Source organism: Platichthys flesus, chromosome 11 (assembly GCF_949316205.1).
Source record: "Platichthys flesus chromosome 11, fPlaFle2.1, whole genome shotgun sequence".
NCBI classification, from domain to species: Eukaryota; Metazoa; Chordata; class Actinopteri; order Pleuronectiformes; family Pleuronectidae; genus Platichthys; species Platichthys flesus.
The window spans coordinates 20,183,323-20,201,629 of NC_084955.1; the positions used below are offsets into that span (position 1 = coordinate 20,183,323).

Consider the following 18,307-nt stretch of genomic DNA (forward strand, 5'->3'; position numbering starts at 1 on the left):
TTTTCATTGCAAGCACGCCCCGACACCCCTAATCATGACCAGGGTGCCCTGCACGGTGCACAGCACAGGCTCCCGCCCTGACAGATTATCCGGTGTGAATGTTTGGGAATGATAATGAGATCAAAACACCTCACTAAGCTGGGAAGAGAGGGTGGAGACTGGAGAGGGAGCGGGAGTGAGGGGAAGCGAGCAGGGGAGAGGGTGAGCGATAGCTGCGATAAATTGCAGAAGCAGAACCACTTGAGCATAAAATTAGATTTTACAAATGTGTTGTTACCTGACAGTCCACTGACAGAGGGGATATCACAACATTATAGGCCAGCAAGAGTGCTACTAATCGTATAAAATAAATAAGAATGCCTCTCAGCTGTGATAGAGCTGGACGAAGATCCAATGTGGACAGTGAGTTAGGGGCAGAAATACATAATTAAAACATCCTTTGTCATTACAGGCCAAATTCAATTTATATGATAATCTATTATGCCCTTTGAAAGCTGTCCACATTACAACACATCCGTCTAAATGCTGTGACACTTCAAACATTGTCATCGACTGTCGATGTCAAATTTGGAAGAAAAACTGCTTCCAGTGATATTTGTCTCCTTTCTGTGCATATCTGTCATTATTCTCCATTCAAGACCAGATTCTCCTGCTGCGATCAATTATCATCATTGATTGTTATAAGTTGCTTTATATAAGTAAAATATACAAGTATATACAATGTATTTGCAATTATGTTGAAAGTCTGTCAAAAGTAAGAAATGTAAACAGTCACTCCTCCTAATGGATCGCTGTGAGAATGAGCATTGGAGGAGACAATTATTTGCCATGTTATTGGTAGCTACAATACGAAGGAAAATAAATCATTAAGACATGAATGGAGACAGAATGAATCAGTCTGAATGATGAATGGACATCAGCTTAGCAGACAGGCAGTGTGTTTGTGAGAGACAAGTCACGTTATCTAAAGCACGCTGCAAGAAACAATGTGTACCTGTATGTGAACATGTTTAATATATTTATTCTGAGGTGATATATTTATTGGGAAATATTCTTAGTGGATTGTTTATTGTTTGATATTTCAAAAAGAAAATCATATATTTTTTTGTATTTTTATATTGCACTCGTCTAAATATTGATTAATAAACAATAATGTTATATTGTGAAATGCTTCATAATCTGAGGTTATAAATCTAATTAAACAATTAAACATCACTGTCATTTTTTACCAAGCAAAGCTGGATTTCAATCCACTGTTAAATATTGTTGGAAATCAACAAAAGATCAGATGAAAAAATATCACTCAGCTGTTGTAAGTTAAAATTAAATTTGTATTGTTATTGTTTAACAATTGTTCTGAGAATTAAGGCTTTATTCTTCTAGTTATATCAATTTACATGCATTACCAGTGTACCCAGACGCTTACATAGGAGCGGATGCCACCCATAAAGTAAGATGGCCCATTTAATCCTTTAAGCTATTCTGTGCTTTAGCTTTATTTTGTAATGTAATCGCCCACATTACCAAAAGACAATAAGAAGGCTCTGTGAGATAATCATGACAAGCCTATTGATCTACAGAGGAAACACGGAGCTCGTGGTCCTAACGTTGTTTTAATCTTATGTCTGTAAACATATGTACAGTACAGGGAAGAATAATGCTAAACACATCATATTAGAGGGCACAGTGACATCTTTTAGGTATTAACATTTTCAAAAAATCTCGTTCTATATGAATAAGTTAATGTGATATCTTTTAGTTGTTTTATATGCAATGCAATTACAACGCAAGGCTGCGATCACTTTAACATGTTTTGAGATAGCACTACCACTAACATTTTTACTGCTCTACAATATACCAGATAGTGACTCATATTTCAAAGCACGCTTACCTAGATTTTTCCTCCAAAATAGCATTCGAAAATCATTTTTTGAGATTCTAAGTCCTGGTTAAATTCACCAGAGTAATCACTCATCCACTCACCTATGATCCATTCTTCCTGATAAGGCTAACAGGCGGGCGGGAGCGTTACGAGAAATACACAGGAACACATTGAACAGGTCACTGATCCACCACAGGGTTAGCACACGGAGAAAAACATTCACGCTAACACCCACAGGCAATTTAGAGTCTTTGATTCACCTGAGCCGCATGTGTTCCTACTACAGGGAGGAAACGAGACTGGTGGGGTGAAACCCAGGTGAACGTGTGGAGAAGAACCACAGCTAAGATCAAACCTGGAACCTTCTCGCTGTGAGGTGTCTCTGCTAACTAATGAGCCAACACCCTGCCAGACACCATTAATTAACCAGCACCCTTAATTTCCTGCCATGATACTTATCATTGATTAAATGTAAAAGATTGCTGGCCTGTGTTTTCTCTGATAGCAAGCACAGCATTGGCTTACTCAGCTACTGGGCCCAGCAGAACGCAACTGATGGTCCAGAGTGTTCTGTTGCTACCTGTAATTATGAAGAAACATATTCTTCCCAAAATTGGCTGCGTTTCCGAGTGTTTGTGGCAGTTTGCGTGTGTAATTCGCGCCGGTCATTGTTTGCTGCCATCATTGTGAAACTGAGGGCTGTTGTACGTCCAGCGAGACAGGAAGCTATTCACAGGGAGATTGGGAATCCCACCAGTGAAAAGAAAGTACAAAAGAGCAACACTCAGAAATGCAGTGGGCGAGTGCACATGTATCCAAGAGCATAATGAGCTAGTTTCATTGTTTAGGCTGGAGCGCTGGCAGCAAAGAGTTGGTTTTTCCAACTCAAGGTATAATGCAATGGAGGGCAATAGAAATAATATTAACTCCATGTGCCTACATGTCTACACATATGTATTATTCATTGTATTTATATGCAAAATGTTTTTTATTATTTATCTACTTCAACTTTCTTTTTCTCCAAGGTAGTCTTGTTTAAAAAGTGGTTTAGCAAAGTTTAGAAGGACGAGTGGGGTGAGGTCATCAGAGTTTGTAACCACTTGTAAGGTCGGATTCTTGCTTAGCAGAAAAATAACAAAAAGGCCCATTATCCTGTAGTGGTAATGGTATCCAGTGGTTTTAACACAGTAGTAAAACAGTGCATAAGTCAAATGTGACATTGCTTTGCTACTAAGAGCTGTTGACACTGTTTTATTCTGGACACACATTATTGGAAGGAACAACAAATAATGAAGTCATCTGCTTAAACTAGGAAGGGCTCATTTTAAGACAGAAGTGAAAATGTTATTATTCCTTTAAAAAATTGATGCTAGAAACAATCTTTGAGTTGTGTGTTTGTGTGATTGCTGTTAGAATCGGGACAAACACATTTCCAACACTCGTGTTTACATTGCATTACAACTACAAACTATTGGATGACGATCATAGATGAAGACAATTGTTCTTTGAATGGCTCCACAATAATACGACAGCTGTTGGATGAGATTGCATTTAGTTTTCCATGATGAATTAATTCAGATAAATTTAGAAAGATAAATGCAGCGTGTTTCTCCAGCAAATGAATCAACTTGGATAAAAGGGAAAACAAAAATTACAATAAAACATTTCTTCAGAATAATACTGCATCACTAGCAATCAGGAAATCCGACACGTGGTAACCCTAAAATTATAGAATTAAAGTATATTTCATCCAAACCTGACAGCTTTAATGTTAAGGTGCGAAATATGACAAACAAATAGCAAAAACCACCCATGATATATTTTATTTCAACATTGCAGCTGGATTTGGCAGATTGTCACCCTGTCACTCAGATCCTTGTCTTTGAAGTATTTTATCAGTAAATGCAGCACATGTTTAAAATCAGTATTTTTTGCACAACAGCAGAGAGAGTGGGTTTATGCTTGCGCGTTTGCCCAATTTGTTTGCAGGTTCATGACGTGTAAGGCTATAAGCTATATAGCGTGGATTTTTATAGCTGAATCTTGAAACTCGAGCCTGCATCCTTTAGGCCCTGCAGACCCGTCAGCACTCACAGCTACTGTTTTAGAATTAAATTCAGCTCGATTGTCATTCACTACAGATCACCTAAGGCTTTCATTTGCATGCAGGCCAAATGTTTTGTTAATGTATAATTTATTAGCTTGAAAAATTACATTCCATGCACTTGTACTCATCACTATGATCAGATGAACAGGTTTATGTCTCGATGAACATGTGTTTTGGTTCCAATATCCATACTTAACTCTGTGAGGTACTTTACGATGTACATTGTACATTGTATACACGATTCATTTGTAACCCCGTCAACATACCCTGGCTTTCTACTTTCTTGATGCCTTTGTTTTGTATAATTACATCTGCAAATCTTGTAAGCTTAACACATTTAATGAGTGTTAATGGATTTTGGCACCAGCAACACTGAGGATAAGCGGAATGCAGTATAATGGCATTACATACATCTAATACCTGCACCACAGCACAACAGTCTTTAAATTCAATCGTAAAATCATTTAAACTGCACCAAATTTAGCATTCTCATTGATATCAGTCCCCTAAATATGTCAGATTAGGAATTAGGAAATTACTTGAATACATAAAAACTGAAGTAACTGAGTATTTACGTGTGTTGTATTGTGTATAATTTGGCATAATATAAGAGTCAGAATTAGATTGTGATTATACCAAACAGCACAGGTACTAGAAGCCCCTCCTCATGTCTCAAAGTTTGGGTGGTCTAGTTTAATGTACTTTTAGCCACTGTAGCAAATTCCTCTCTCCACATGCATCAGTCGGTGGTTTATGAATGCAGCCATTCCACAAATTATGGAAACAGCTGCAATTAGTGGCGGATTTATATATTGTGGGGGGACCTTAGAGACTAATTAAAGGCCTTTGTGTGTGTGTCTATAGACATGCTAATTTCAGGCCTTTTGACGATGATTCACAAATCAAGTCACGTATTTATGCATCTCAATTTGTGCCCGCATTCAGTGTAGTTGTTTAAATGGGAGCTGGTAAAAATCGCTCCATCCATAATATTCCAATCTCTACATCATTAGAGTTGAGTTGGCGTAATGCTAAAAAGAAGTGATCTGCCCTCATCTGATGGAGTTGCAGCAGCTCTTGCTATTGTATTTATGGCAGAATTCTAAAAGTGGGAAACCATATTATACGCGGGACTTTCTTCCCAGAGAGCAGGTTTCTTCTTGTTTATTAAATTTGTTAGAGTGTTTCTGAGCAATGCACATTTTATCCTCTTAACAGTCAAATTACTATATACTCCAGTGATTACTTAATGTACTCTAATGAGATTTCCCTACGAAATGGAAGGATTCATTTATTTTAATGTGACGCATTCCACCGGGCGGTTTATGCATCATGCCCCCCGCAATCCGGGAAGGCTTTGAGTAATAAATAGTGAGATGATCTTGGCTCCCAGTCTTGCCACTGTGCCCATAGCAGCAGCAGATATATGGTTCTGTGATCTGGGCACTGGGGGTCTGTAAAGGGGCATCAGTGGGTCACAGATGCTATTTATAAGCTTAGCTCTCTGCAACCAGGTATTCTCTGGGATGGCACTAGGCCATGGAAGTGCAAAATCCCACAGAACAAATAATACAGCAAAACAGGAATATTGAACAATACAAATCCATTGCCTTTTGGGCCATATTACAATAGTGTATATTTTATTGATTATTTTGTCATCTTTCAATATTGGTTAAGGTTTGCAAGAAGCCAATAATAGTAGAACATATTTAGTTTTACTATAGTTCGCATCCCATAACAATATAAAGCAAACACAAAATGAACTAGTTACAATTTAAATCAGCAATAAATTGTCTTCGTTCTGGGAATAGATGCCAAATATTTTCATGGTTCAAGCTTTTTGACAGCCTTTCTCTCTGATGTGTTATAACTGGATATCTTTAAGATTTAAACTCTTTTCGGGGGAAAAAACAGCCAAATGTTGTGGCCTTGGACATCATCAATTGATTAATGGATCATTAAAAATAATGGTTAGCTGCCACACCAACAGCATGTGATTTATGAAAATGGGCCTATTGTCAATACAGAAATGACTGGATTAAAATTTAGTTGAACCAAGAAGTAGTTTTCAATAAAAGTAACTGTGGAATAGTATCCAATGCAAAACAAACTAGTAACTACCTTAATGCAGAGTCTTGAGAGAGTTGAAAGATTTAAAATGAGTATCAACATTTTAAGAGAAATCATAATAAAATTAGTTCAATATGTCTAATTAATTTACAACATTACTTCCACTGTGATGATTTGGTGTTAATAAATGTGTGATCTGAATGCAGAATAAGCTTGTTTTAAAAGGTTGCCTCAATTAAAACCGTTAAAGTTCAACTTAAATACAGATACAGACTTTTGAAGGCAGTGAACATTCTTTATAGATTTGATAGAAGAAGGCAGGCGCATTCTTCCTTGTTATTGAAAGGGATAATATGATGAGAGTGGAGGTGGAGGAGCTGGTCTCTCCATAAGCTGATGTTCCTACAGGCGTTTTTCCAGGAAGCTGTCGAAGCTGTCGTCTTCAAGGCTGAAGCTGAGCCACAGACGAACTTTGTTGTCTCACATTTGACAGTACTTGCGTTTCTTACTTCACCGATTACATACAATTTGTGGAACTTAGACTAATGTCAGAAGTGGTAGATGAGGACACAACAGTGGAGTATTTCCAATGTAAACACTCTGAATATAACTAAAATAACTGGATTTTTATAAATAGTTTAACCGATTGATTATGTTTCAATGTAAACAATTAACATTGGTCACATTTTAAATCAATACTACACTCTTTCAGAATGACATCATCAGGGTTACTAAATTTAAGATACCGGAATTTCATTTAAGTGATTCAATTTATATGAACGTTCATGGATTTTGCAGTTTAGGTTCTTTTTAATATGTACTTGAAGTAATGTATAAAACCACAGCTAAGGACATAAAGTAAACATAAAATCCGTCTTTTTGATCTTTTTTGATTTAGGTCTAGCATATGATGTAGTAACGTTCATCTCGTAACTACAGAAAAATAAGCTTTTTCTTCTTTCCGTTATCTGAGGGATGTAGTGTAGCCCTGATGTCTAATGTCTACTTTGATGTGAGCCCCCTTTGTGAGTTTTGAGCAGCAGTCCATCCCATCTGAAAAATACTTTACTTTGAATTTTATGTAAAAGAAGAGTACAGAGCCCACATATGTGCTCCACCAATGTGGTTGTATGTTGAAATAAAAGGACATCTTAATGGAGAGACAGCAGCCTAAACTACTCTGCTAGACTGATGGAACACACACACACACACACACAAACACATTATTAAATCCATTATGGCCTTGGACTTCAAAGCTGATATTGGTTTTTACCACATTCCCTGAAAATAGAGAGGGTTGCTCCATGTTTGCTGAGCAAATTCAATACCTTGTATAATGTGTACTGCTCCCCTCTCTGCCAATCCTAAGTGCAAATGCCTCTCGATATCATTTAGTCCTATATCTGGAATCCTGCGTTTTTTCTAGCTCTGCTTGTGCTAATGTTTGAGACTAACTGTCATGGGCTTTACGTATCCTTCTGTTTTTTTCTTTCAGGTGGGATTTTCGAGCAAACAGAAGGACCTGTTTCACTTGTCAGCGCTGAGGAGCTTGCCTTTAAATTTGCTGTCAATAACATCAACAGAAACAGGACTTTGCTGCCAAACACAACATTAACATATGACATACAGAGGATTAATATATACGACAGCTTCGAGGCATCGAGGAAAGGTGAGTGACTTCTATGGTGTTTGTTCAAGGACTGTGATCACACTGTGGAAGGACAACAAGAAGCCGGTTGGTCAAAGAAGCTTCATGTAAATTATTGGGAGTTGCTTTCTCCTCAAGCCTTTCTTCTGTCTTTTTCTTCTCTAGCTTGCGACCAACTGTCTTTAGGAGTGGTTGCAATATTTGGGCCCTCACACAGCTCATCGTCAAATGCTGTGCAGTCCATCTGCAATGCGTTGGAAGTGCCGCACATCCAGGTGCGATGGAAACACCACCCAATGGACAACAGGGACGCCTTCTACGCAAACCTATACCCGGATTACTCATCACTCAGCTATGCCATCCTGGACTTAGTGCAGTTTCTCAAATGGAAAACAGCCACCGTGGTATATGATGACAGCACAGGTGAGGAGATTGTCAGTGTTTACATGGACATCAATATTCGGACTATTGACCTGATTTGGATAATGATGTTTATGTAAGCTGCTAATAGAATATTTAACATCCCCTCCAGAGTGATTGGGTGTTTTCTCTCTAATTTTACAAAAGTTTACATTTAAAATCAGGGGAGGAGTCAAGCAGTTGGTCACTGCCCAATGTTGATATCGCAAAATATTGTACAAACTCCAATAAGACGTAATGTGATAAGTATACATGTCTAAATAATGAGAATAAGGTCAGAATACTCCACATCTCTTAATCTGATCATTACTTATTTTGAGTATAATATTACTCAGTCTAATGTCTTAATCAGGTTAATACAGGTGTCCATTTAACGTGTTTACTGTTATACTTCTATATAATGTAACTATAATGTTACAGAATCTATGTCATGTACCTAATTGTCAGAGCATTTTCTGTGTGGCCATGCCGTCATTCATGCTGTTTCTCTGCTTCAGGCCTTATAAGGCTACAGGAGCTGATAATGGCCCCATCCAGGTACAACATCAGGCTAAAGATACGTCAGCTTCCTCTTGACACGCAGGACACGAGGCCCCTTCTCAAAGAAATGAAGAGAAATCGCGAGTTCCGCATTATCTTCGACTGCAGTCATCAAATGGCAGCACAGATTCTCAAACAGGTTAGTGTGAGCCTTTCATAAAATGGCGTTTAGCCCTCTATTGATAGAACCGGACAAAATTAAATCTCCTTGTGCTCTGACATAAAGCTTTGTTTGACAGCAGTTAATTCTTATTACATTTGTGGTGGACGAACATATGGAGGGTTTGAATTAGCATTAAAAATAATATTAAAAATAACACCTGAAATGGGCGGATGGGCGGTTGGGCGAGTTGTGGACGAATTGCTGCCCTATTTGACTTTAATATACATCCTGTTTAAACATGTGTTTTGATATAAACAACCGCCAGTCAACAAAGAGCTGTCAACAAAAAATGAATGGAGATTGTGTAGGTGGTCTGATGCTCTATAGATGTCAGTGGCAGGCTGCTGCTGCTGGATCCTCCCCCCCTCCCCTCCTCCATTCATTCGCTGTCATCCTCTATTAACATGTTTACCAAATGCTTCATCTCCTTCCAAGTTATTTGAATAACTCATTCCTCCCAAGTTACTGAGATCTAAGTTGACAGATGTGTGCTCGTGGCCAGTTGACACATCTCGCACCATGAAATCAGTGTCCACTTGACAGAAGAAGTGAGAGAAGGTTTAGAGGCAAAACAGCTCCAGACAGTTCTACTCCATCAACAAATTATCAGGACATCGGTGTACAGACGTATTTTAAGTGTGATCATGAGAAAGCTAATTAAATTCAATACCATACAGTACTAACATGTAGTAAATTAGAATGTGTGTTGTTATGACACTTTGCTGTGATGCCTTCTAGAGAAGCTTTGTGCATATTTCATTTACAAAATACAGCGTTACATAAAACACAGCAATCATTTCTGTCAATCATAATTATTATATAAAGATTGGGGTAACCACTAAGAATAACTGTTTTTGTCTTTATTTATTTTAAGTGGTGTAAATGTTCAATTATGGTATAACTTTAATATCTTTGGTGTTCAAGCTGCATCAAGTGTGCTGCAAAAATAATTCCCTGTTGTAGGACAATTGAGATCAGAATTGTACTAATTGTATGATATATAAATCCCACCAAACATAAAGAATAACTTCAGTTCCACATATTTAATAATAATATATTGATTAATATATTTCTTTAAACAAGAAATACTGACATTTGACAAGCTGGAAGCAGAAATAAAAGAAACTTTCTTTCTAAGGGCAAAAACTTAAATTCGTATCACAAGAGTTTTGATTTGTAGTGTGACAAGATCAACTCCAGCTTTACAGAAAAGCAGCTCATCTCTAAGACAATAAGTGAAAATCTGATGTGCTGAATATAAACTGACCTGAGTGGTGCGGGGTGCGTACGTCTAAAGGAGAATCTGACGCTACTGTATTTTTAAAGGTTTGAAACATCACGTCTGAAACTACTGTATTGTGCCCTTGGGATGTTTCATTTGTCACGCTGTGATTGTCAACAGTATGTTGGGTCCCGTCTTTGTTTTGACAAGCTCACCTGCACTCAACACTCCTCTGTCACGTTGCACTCGCTCTTTGACAGGATGCAAGAAAATAAGAAGTCTGTCCCTGCTTGCTTTGAAAATCAAACCTCTCCTTTTGCCCTTCATTGTGTCATTTCTTTAGTATTAATCTTAAAACATGATTGTTCCACTGGCGAGAACAGGGACATATGGAGATAAGCTAGAATAAGAAAAAAGTGAATGTTGACAGAATCACATTGGATCACACTCTAAATTCATCCTGCAGTTGGTAAATACATTACTGTAATTAATGAAATCTCCTGCTCACAATACAAAACATCACTCATGTTTTCAATGTCACGCATTTGGCTTGATGTCTATAGATGGAGAAGTGAAATCTGCCTCAACATAAGCACAGCATCTTATTTACATAACCTTGGCTTTTTTTCCCCCTCCACGGCAGATGGTACAATTAAGAGGGAAGCACAGCCGCCATGGGAATGTGGTGTCTTTGAATGTAGATGGAGTGAAACAAGTGTGATTGAGTGTTGGGCTATGAGACAAAGATTACAGAGCTCTTCTGATTGAAGGCTCGCCTCTGGAGGGATAACGTCACTTGTCCTGAGCCATTGCAAACCGTTTAAATGCATTGAAAAGCATTGAGTATTGTTGCTATTCGGTAGGGTTAGGGTTAGGGATTTACATGTCATTTTAGGTAGGGTTACTTAAAATGACATGTAAATCTACGGAACACATATGGCGCAGGAATCTCGGCAAGTGATGGCAGACACTTGCATGTAAATAAACAGCATGTTAGTCAATATGGTCATTAAAATCTGGATATGTTTTTCCTTTACTGATGAAAGCCCATTCCGTGTGGCTCTTTGGTTTTGTTTGTTCTCACCGTGCTGTTGACTCTAAAATACCCTGACGTGACGAAATGACCATTTTCTCTCCCCTGTCTCCTTCGTTCACACCTTCCTCTCCCATCCTCTGTCTCCATCTCCTTCCAGGCACAGACCATGGGGATGATGACAGAGTATTACCACTATATCTTCACCACTCTGGTAATGTATCATGCTTGTTAATGCAAATAGAGTCTTGTTTGTTCTCATCTCCCCACCGCTTGAGGTTCGTGATGAATAGTGGCTAATTGCCAATGGGCTTTGGATCCAGTCCATTATATCAATTTTGTTTGACAAACTGCAGGCTTAATGGAGTCTTTAGTGTGCTGTAGAAAACACTCTGCTTTAGGTAAAGTCGACAAAAGTATTTGAGGGTGGCAGAAGGGAAAACAACAACAGCCCGAGATTCAAAACTGAACAAGATTTTCAATTTTACAAAAAGTGGTTCATCATGAGCTTTTACAGAATGATGCCATTTGTAGTAATTTAATGACCTTGCTTGCAGTACAGCACCAATATAAACCAGATTTTTAACTGAATATAATTCCACAGTTTATTAGCTTTTAAATAGATAAACTATATCAAAAGAAGTAATTGATTTCAGACTCTATGAAAGGTTTGTTTGCATCAATAAAATCATTAGTAGACCTAAAATAGACCTATCCTCAGTATTAACTCGCCTCCATCCTTAAAGGTATTTAAGTAGAATCACAGAAAACTGAAAATGAACCTCATAACCTCTATGAAGATATGGCAGCCCTATCAGAGCAGTAGTTTGAGCTATGTGTACCCTATAAACTGGCACCTGTATGTATATGTATTATATATATCTGATATAAACCCTAACATTATATCTCTGCTAAAATGATCTTGTTGGGCTACAATAAGCAGTCCCACTGGGGAGCCATGGCTGCTCTTCACTGTGACACTGGCTATCTGGTGACAACAGACTGAGCGGGAATGAATAGCAGCATGTTCGATGCTGCTCCTTTCACTCTCTGTTATTGTCTGTGCCTGCCTCCCTTGCGTTCACAAACACACACAGTGGCTGTCTCTCTGGACTCGGCCTGACTGTTGTGATAATGCGATATGACATAGAGGTCCAGGCATGATGGGTGTCATCTTTCACGCTCAACAGCGTGGCAATGATATTGTTCTGCCATGCGTCATGTTGGTGTAGCATGTGTATTGCTTTAATAGGGAAATACCCTTTTATTGTCAGTGCACTGTTTGATGTGTTAAGTGTATCTGTTTCCAAATAAATGGAAGAGAAAAATATATTTACCTGCAGTTTGACTTAAAAACTCGTATTTGATATGATTTTCTGGAACAAGATATGTTTTCATTCAGGGTGTCTTTATACAATCTCATTGCGGGATCTATCTAAATATGTTGTCATACTGATTGCCACACCCTTACTACGATTATACCTAGTGGCTTGATTTGATTGAAAATGATGAATACATGGTTTTATATTGCAATACAATTCCCCTCGAAGGAATCTCCTGATGTCTGTGTTTTATCCTCCGAGCTGAGGGAAATGGCGACTTATTAGAGCATGAAAAAAGGCAACAGCAGAGTAGTACGGGGTAATAACTTCCTTGTCCTTGTGAAATGAGTCTGTCATAGCTCTCATCTCACAGCACCTATCTCTGAGAACCTAAAGCTGAGCACATACAGAGCACTTCTACTTGTACTCAGCGATATGGGGCGTGTTCCTCAGGTAACACTGCTGTGTAATGTTGTTGTTGTTGGATAATGTTGTTTCTGTCTCATCGACGTGTGTAAAAAGGCAGTGCAGCATAAAGTCAACTTATAATTGGAACAACTTACTTCTCCGACTTTCGAAAATGCCCTGAGACAAAATGAGGATGGCGCAAAAGATGAATTATATTTTACAAACAATTCTGTCCCAGTTAGTTTGTATTCTTAGCTTCAAAGATACAAAAACTCGTAACCTGATCTACTTTGCTGAGTGCTTCTGAATGTCATATAGAACAATAGTGATTTACTTTGATCTTGGTTCATAAAAGATAGTACAGTACTAGATTCTATTGGGAGGGAAAAAAGAAATGAGGAGAAATATTTCAGTGACTGGCGGCGACCGTTCTTTAGTAAGTGTCTTACACGCTCTTGTTCCCTCAGCACTAACCCCACAGGGTGCTAATGAAATTTCTATGTTCATCCAAATGTCTTTTCCAAGCCCCCTGGCCCATTCCGACACGACATGTGTCAACATGTGACTTCACACTTCAGCTACAACGGAAATTACAGCGACTCAAATTGAATTGGTTTTTGCTCAGAAGTTGCTGGGGGAATGCAAGTGATGAATTATGAACATGATCCAACAGAACTGGAGATTTTTTTTGCAGTTTGCAATTTGTCCTTAGCAACAAATATGAATCTATACATTTTTCATGATTGATCATAATAATGAAAAAACAGGCATTTAGTTTGTGCAGTGTCATTCCTTACTATGTAGGTACAAAGCAAATAACAATTTGTTAATTCTAAAAGGATTTACCTGCAGAAAAATGATTCCGCCACAAGAGTCTTTTAAGATTTAATTTATTATACAGACACTGCTTTAGACACCGTACTTACTTTTCCTGATGTGGCATTGAAAACTGTATTTTTCGTTTCTTTCCCTCGATTTGATCTTAATATAGTATCTCTTTAATCAGCTGCTGCGTCACTCCTTTTATATGTGAGGAGGATGCATCCAGGAGAAGTACTTCAAATAAAGATGCTCATCACTGGTACAGTCAATGAAAATCCATATACTGCTGTCTCTCAAAAAAAGGACCTGATGGCCATTGACCTGGAGCCATATCGCTTCTGTGGTGTCAACATGACCGGCTTCCGCATCCTCAACGTGGATAATCCCCAGGTTGCATCCATTGTGGAGAAATGGTCGATGGAGAGGCAGCTACCACACAAACCTGACTCTGGCCTGCTGGAGGGCATCATGACGGTATGTTTTATTACTTCTGTGTTGTTCCATTTAAAGTCAGTCAGTCAATCTAAATGTCAACAAAGGGATCAGTGGCTTCTGTCCATGGTGAGAATTATATTTTGCTGTGTTTTACTTTTAGAATCAAAGTTTTCACATCAGCATTTCACACAATGCACACCATACATGAATTTAATTTACACAGCCTGAGGCTTTGCTCATGAATAAATAAAACTAATTATTTATTTAGTATGTGGACAGACTTGTGTAGTTTGGGTTGCTTCACTAAATATTGAATGGGAAAGACAGAGATATATGAATTTATTATTAATATATTTTTTTTTTATAAGGCAAAATCATTTGTACTGGTTCCAGCATCTTCTAAACAAATTTTCATGGGTTCCTTGTACATGCTATTTGTATTCAGTGACAGTGGGCAATTTAGTTTTTGGATTAAAGCTTTGATTAAACTTATTGACTAACCTCACCCTAGTAGACAAAGCAAGTGAAGCTTACACAAAGGTTTGTATTTGACCCAGGCCCCAAATCTCTGAAGCCGGATTACTCATAAAACTGACTGATAGGTTTATTAACAGTATACAGCAACTAAATTTGCAACTCTATGTTAAGTAAATACGACAAAGGTAGGACTATACTTTCAATTACCTGTTGAGAAATAAAGGATGGTAATTTATAAGTCAATTTATCTCAATTGAATTTGTGGAAAATTTGTATGATGGGTGTTTAAAGAGAGTGAAACATTAATGTACTTGAAGGAAGGACTAATCGTCACAGTATATAATGTATCTCAAAAATACATTGGCTGCACCAAAAATGTCAAAGAATTTATCATAAAAATACTTACAAGTGTAAAAGTGACCGTATTAGAAAAACAAAATCTTATCTTAAGATTGTCCCATATCAGCATGAATTTTAGATTGATGGATACCTGACTGTTTAATCTTTCTACAGGCATCAGCTGAAGTAATGTTCACCCCTTATTCCAGACAGATGCAGCTCTGACCTATGATGCGGTCCACATTGTATCCGTGTCATACCAGCACGCTCCGCAGATGACAGTCAACTCGCTGCAGTGCCACCGCCACAAACCCTGGAGATTCGGAGGTCGCTTCATGAGTTTCATCAAAGAGGTGATGTAACACCTTATGCATGTTGCTATATTTTGAATTGAGTGTAATTAATTTTAAAGCTCACTGATTGAGTGGTGAACATGACAATAGGAGTGGAGTGAGGACCGTGTAGTCATTTGAGGCTTAGCTATTTACCCAGTAAATCAATAATAGCCACATATAAAGAAAACCAAGCCTTGATAGACACATCAAAGCACCGTTGTTGTCAGCTTTATAAATTCCCTGTATTCATAACCTATTTTCCGGAAAGCACGGACTGTCACCTTTTGAGAGTGCAACTTGTGTAATCAGCTCTTATTTCATCTAACATGAGAGTCTGACAGTGCCTCCGAATACACAAACAAGTCTTTGCAAAATCGCAGATGAAGGGTGTGCAGCGATGCTACTATTTGTATCTTGATCTGTTCAAACAACAAAATCATTAGGATTTTTTTTGTCTTGGGTGTGGTCTAGAAAAGGCAGGAATTCCATTTGTTTCTCTTTCCATCTTATAATCACTCACATTACTGCTGAAATAAAGCATTAACCTCAAGCTACAGTATTTCATTAAAGCTCCGGCTTGTAACCAGAATTCATCATCTGTGGGAACTGCCCGATTTATTTGCATATGCCCACAAAGCAATAAGAGTGATGGCAACAGGGGGCTGTCCATATAAAAGGGTAAAGCTAAACCCTATTCCTCATCCACTTTTCTGTAACACAACTCAACTGATTTGAATGCTTTCCTTAGCCTCACTCTGATGAAAGAGAGGAACAGTGTGGTCGTAGGTGACCTGAGCCATCCCACCCATTCCTCAAAATCACAGCATCCTTTCCAACAAGTGTTTCATTCCCTAGGTGATTGTATTACATCAGCTAATTTTCACCATACCTTTTTGGCTACCAGGATATATAAAGATACGTAAGTGAACTAAGACCAGTAAGGTGTTGAGATATCCAGTGAGGCACAGTTTTCTGACCAGTCAGCATTGTGAGGTACAGTTTTTGTGCATTTCCTCTTAGCTTAGAGTGGCTGGTTGTAATAAAAGGTTTCTGTGAATGGTTATTATTGCCACAATGATTATTGTTACCTTGTTGACATGAACTGAGGTATATCACTCTAACAAAGTAATTAAAGGTACAGGCAGTGTCTTTCAGAAGGATTTAAAAGCACACAAAATCCAATTTTCTGTTTTTTGTTTGGCAAAAATGAGGGCCCAGGGTATATAGCCTCCCACGTTAAGAGTAGTTTCCCTGAGTAAATAGAATTAGAGCAACAATATATAACCATCCATTTATAATGACATATCCATGATGAACACCCTGGGAGAAAATGTAATCTATGTACTTGCGCTCACAATGCAACTGTTTCCAACCATCCCCACAACACCCAGAATTCATTGTGTAACATGTGCTCTGAAAACTGATGCCCCATATTATCATGTTTCTCAGCTACACATCCCCATCTGGCACAAGATCCACGAATACTATTGTTTGTGTCTGAGTTGCAGGAACAATATCTGCTTGTCTGCCAAATGCGCAAACACAATATCACATAGGCTTACATCATTACAATGCAAAACAAACAATGTTGTGTTTGTGTGTGTGCGGTCAGTTGAAACAATGAGCATTGTGAGGCTGAGATGTACCGTTAGCACTTGTGCTAGCAATTTGGTGTGATAATGACTGAAGTCAATAAGATATCATTACAGTGTTGTTCCTATGCAAACATACTGTCGTGTGAGGTTACAGAAACCCTTTCTCAGACCTGATTTACGATTGCTCCAAGATAAGTGTCTGACATGTTCTGAAGGTCGAATTGGTCCTTCAGATGTGATGTGGCTGAGGCATTTATGTCACTCTTTGAATTAGAGCAGTTTGAACATGACACCCACCTCTGCAGCAATAGGCAAGATGAAATGAGGTACGAGGCTTGGGAAAAGGAGAGTGCCACAAACTTCTCCTTGAAGCTTGAATCTCCTCACAACAAGCTCTGACAAGCGACAGGAGGGAACAATGGAGTTATAGCCTAAAGGCTTAATTATAGTCCTGCGACTGCAACTGCGGAAGGCCACGCAGCTGCATCGACGGATCCGTTTTGGTTTATGCTTCCTAAACGTGTTGCGCGTGTTGCAACGCAATTCACCTCCAGAACACTAGGTGGAGTAACTTAGTTTTTCGAAAACAAAACACACAAAGAAAAAACATCTTCTTCTTCGTCGAATGATTATTTACATCGCCACTCCGGCTCCTCATAGCCTATTTCTGGCGGACAAATCGGCCAGTCAGTGACGGGTTATATAAGTGGTCATACTTTCGGATCTCTTCTGCCAAGTGCTCTTCTATTTGGTCCATATTCGTTCTTCTAAATCTTCCGTGATTTCCGCGTATTGTGGGGCATGAAACCGGAAACTAGACTCAGGACGGGATGTAGTCAGCCGACCAATCACAAGCCTTGCGGGCTGCGTGAGGCTCGCGTCGTTTTGTTGTATAGTTAGAAAAATTGGCGGACGCACGCAAGCCGCCAGAGGGCTCGAAAGGGGCGTGTTGCGTGTCTTGCGTGCATGCGTGCGTCCGTGCAACACGAGTATAATTTGGCCTTGAGCCGCTGTTAGATTTTGGATTTGAAATATCAGCAAACTACAAGATGTATTACAGGTATGGTCTTGTGCCATACCAATGGATACAAATATGACAATAATTAAAGGAGATCAAATTAATAATATTAAATTAAAAAATAAATTGTATAGCATGGCATGCAATACAAATGGCAAGACTAAACCACAGCTGACAAGACCAATGACAAAAGAAGAGGTAGTTCCATTACTGCTGATAGATGGCTACCTCTATTAGCCTAAGTGTGAGAAAACCAGGTACTTAGCAGGGACTGTCGTGTTTGCATACGCGCACATCCATGGAGGTGGCGGGTATCAGGGAATCGTAATAGGGGCAGTTATGTGTTTTTCCCCCTCATGGGAAATCAAGCAAAAGGAGATGGTTGTTAATTAACTCTGTGGTCTGGAGGGAAAATGCTTTGGAGGCGTTGAGATGTAAAATGCAATTTAAAAAAAGGAAATGCAGCCTGTA

At 38.6% G+C, this 18,307-nt stretch overlaps 1 protein-coding gene across 1 annotated transcript in view; it reads left to right on the forward strand.

Annotated features, from left to right (window-relative positions):
- The window catches only part of grik3 (glutamate ionotropic receptor kainate type subunit 3), a 78,803-nt gene that overhangs the window by 34,640 nt on the left and 25,856 nt on the right, over positions 1-18,307 (forward strand). The window contains exons 2-7 of the mRNA XM_062399783.1: positions 7,555-7,728; positions 7,873-8,130; positions 8,625-8,806; positions 11,246-11,299; positions 13,941-14,111; positions 15,098-15,241. Of these exons, the coding sequence (XP_062255767.1) occupies positions 7,555-7,728; positions 7,873-8,130; positions 8,625-8,806; positions 11,246-11,299; positions 13,941-14,111; positions 15,098-15,241 (983 nt within the window). The remainder of the gene's footprint in view (positions 1-7,554; positions 7,729-7,872; positions 8,131-8,624; positions 8,807-11,245; positions 11,300-13,940; positions 14,112-15,097; positions 15,242-18,307) is intronic.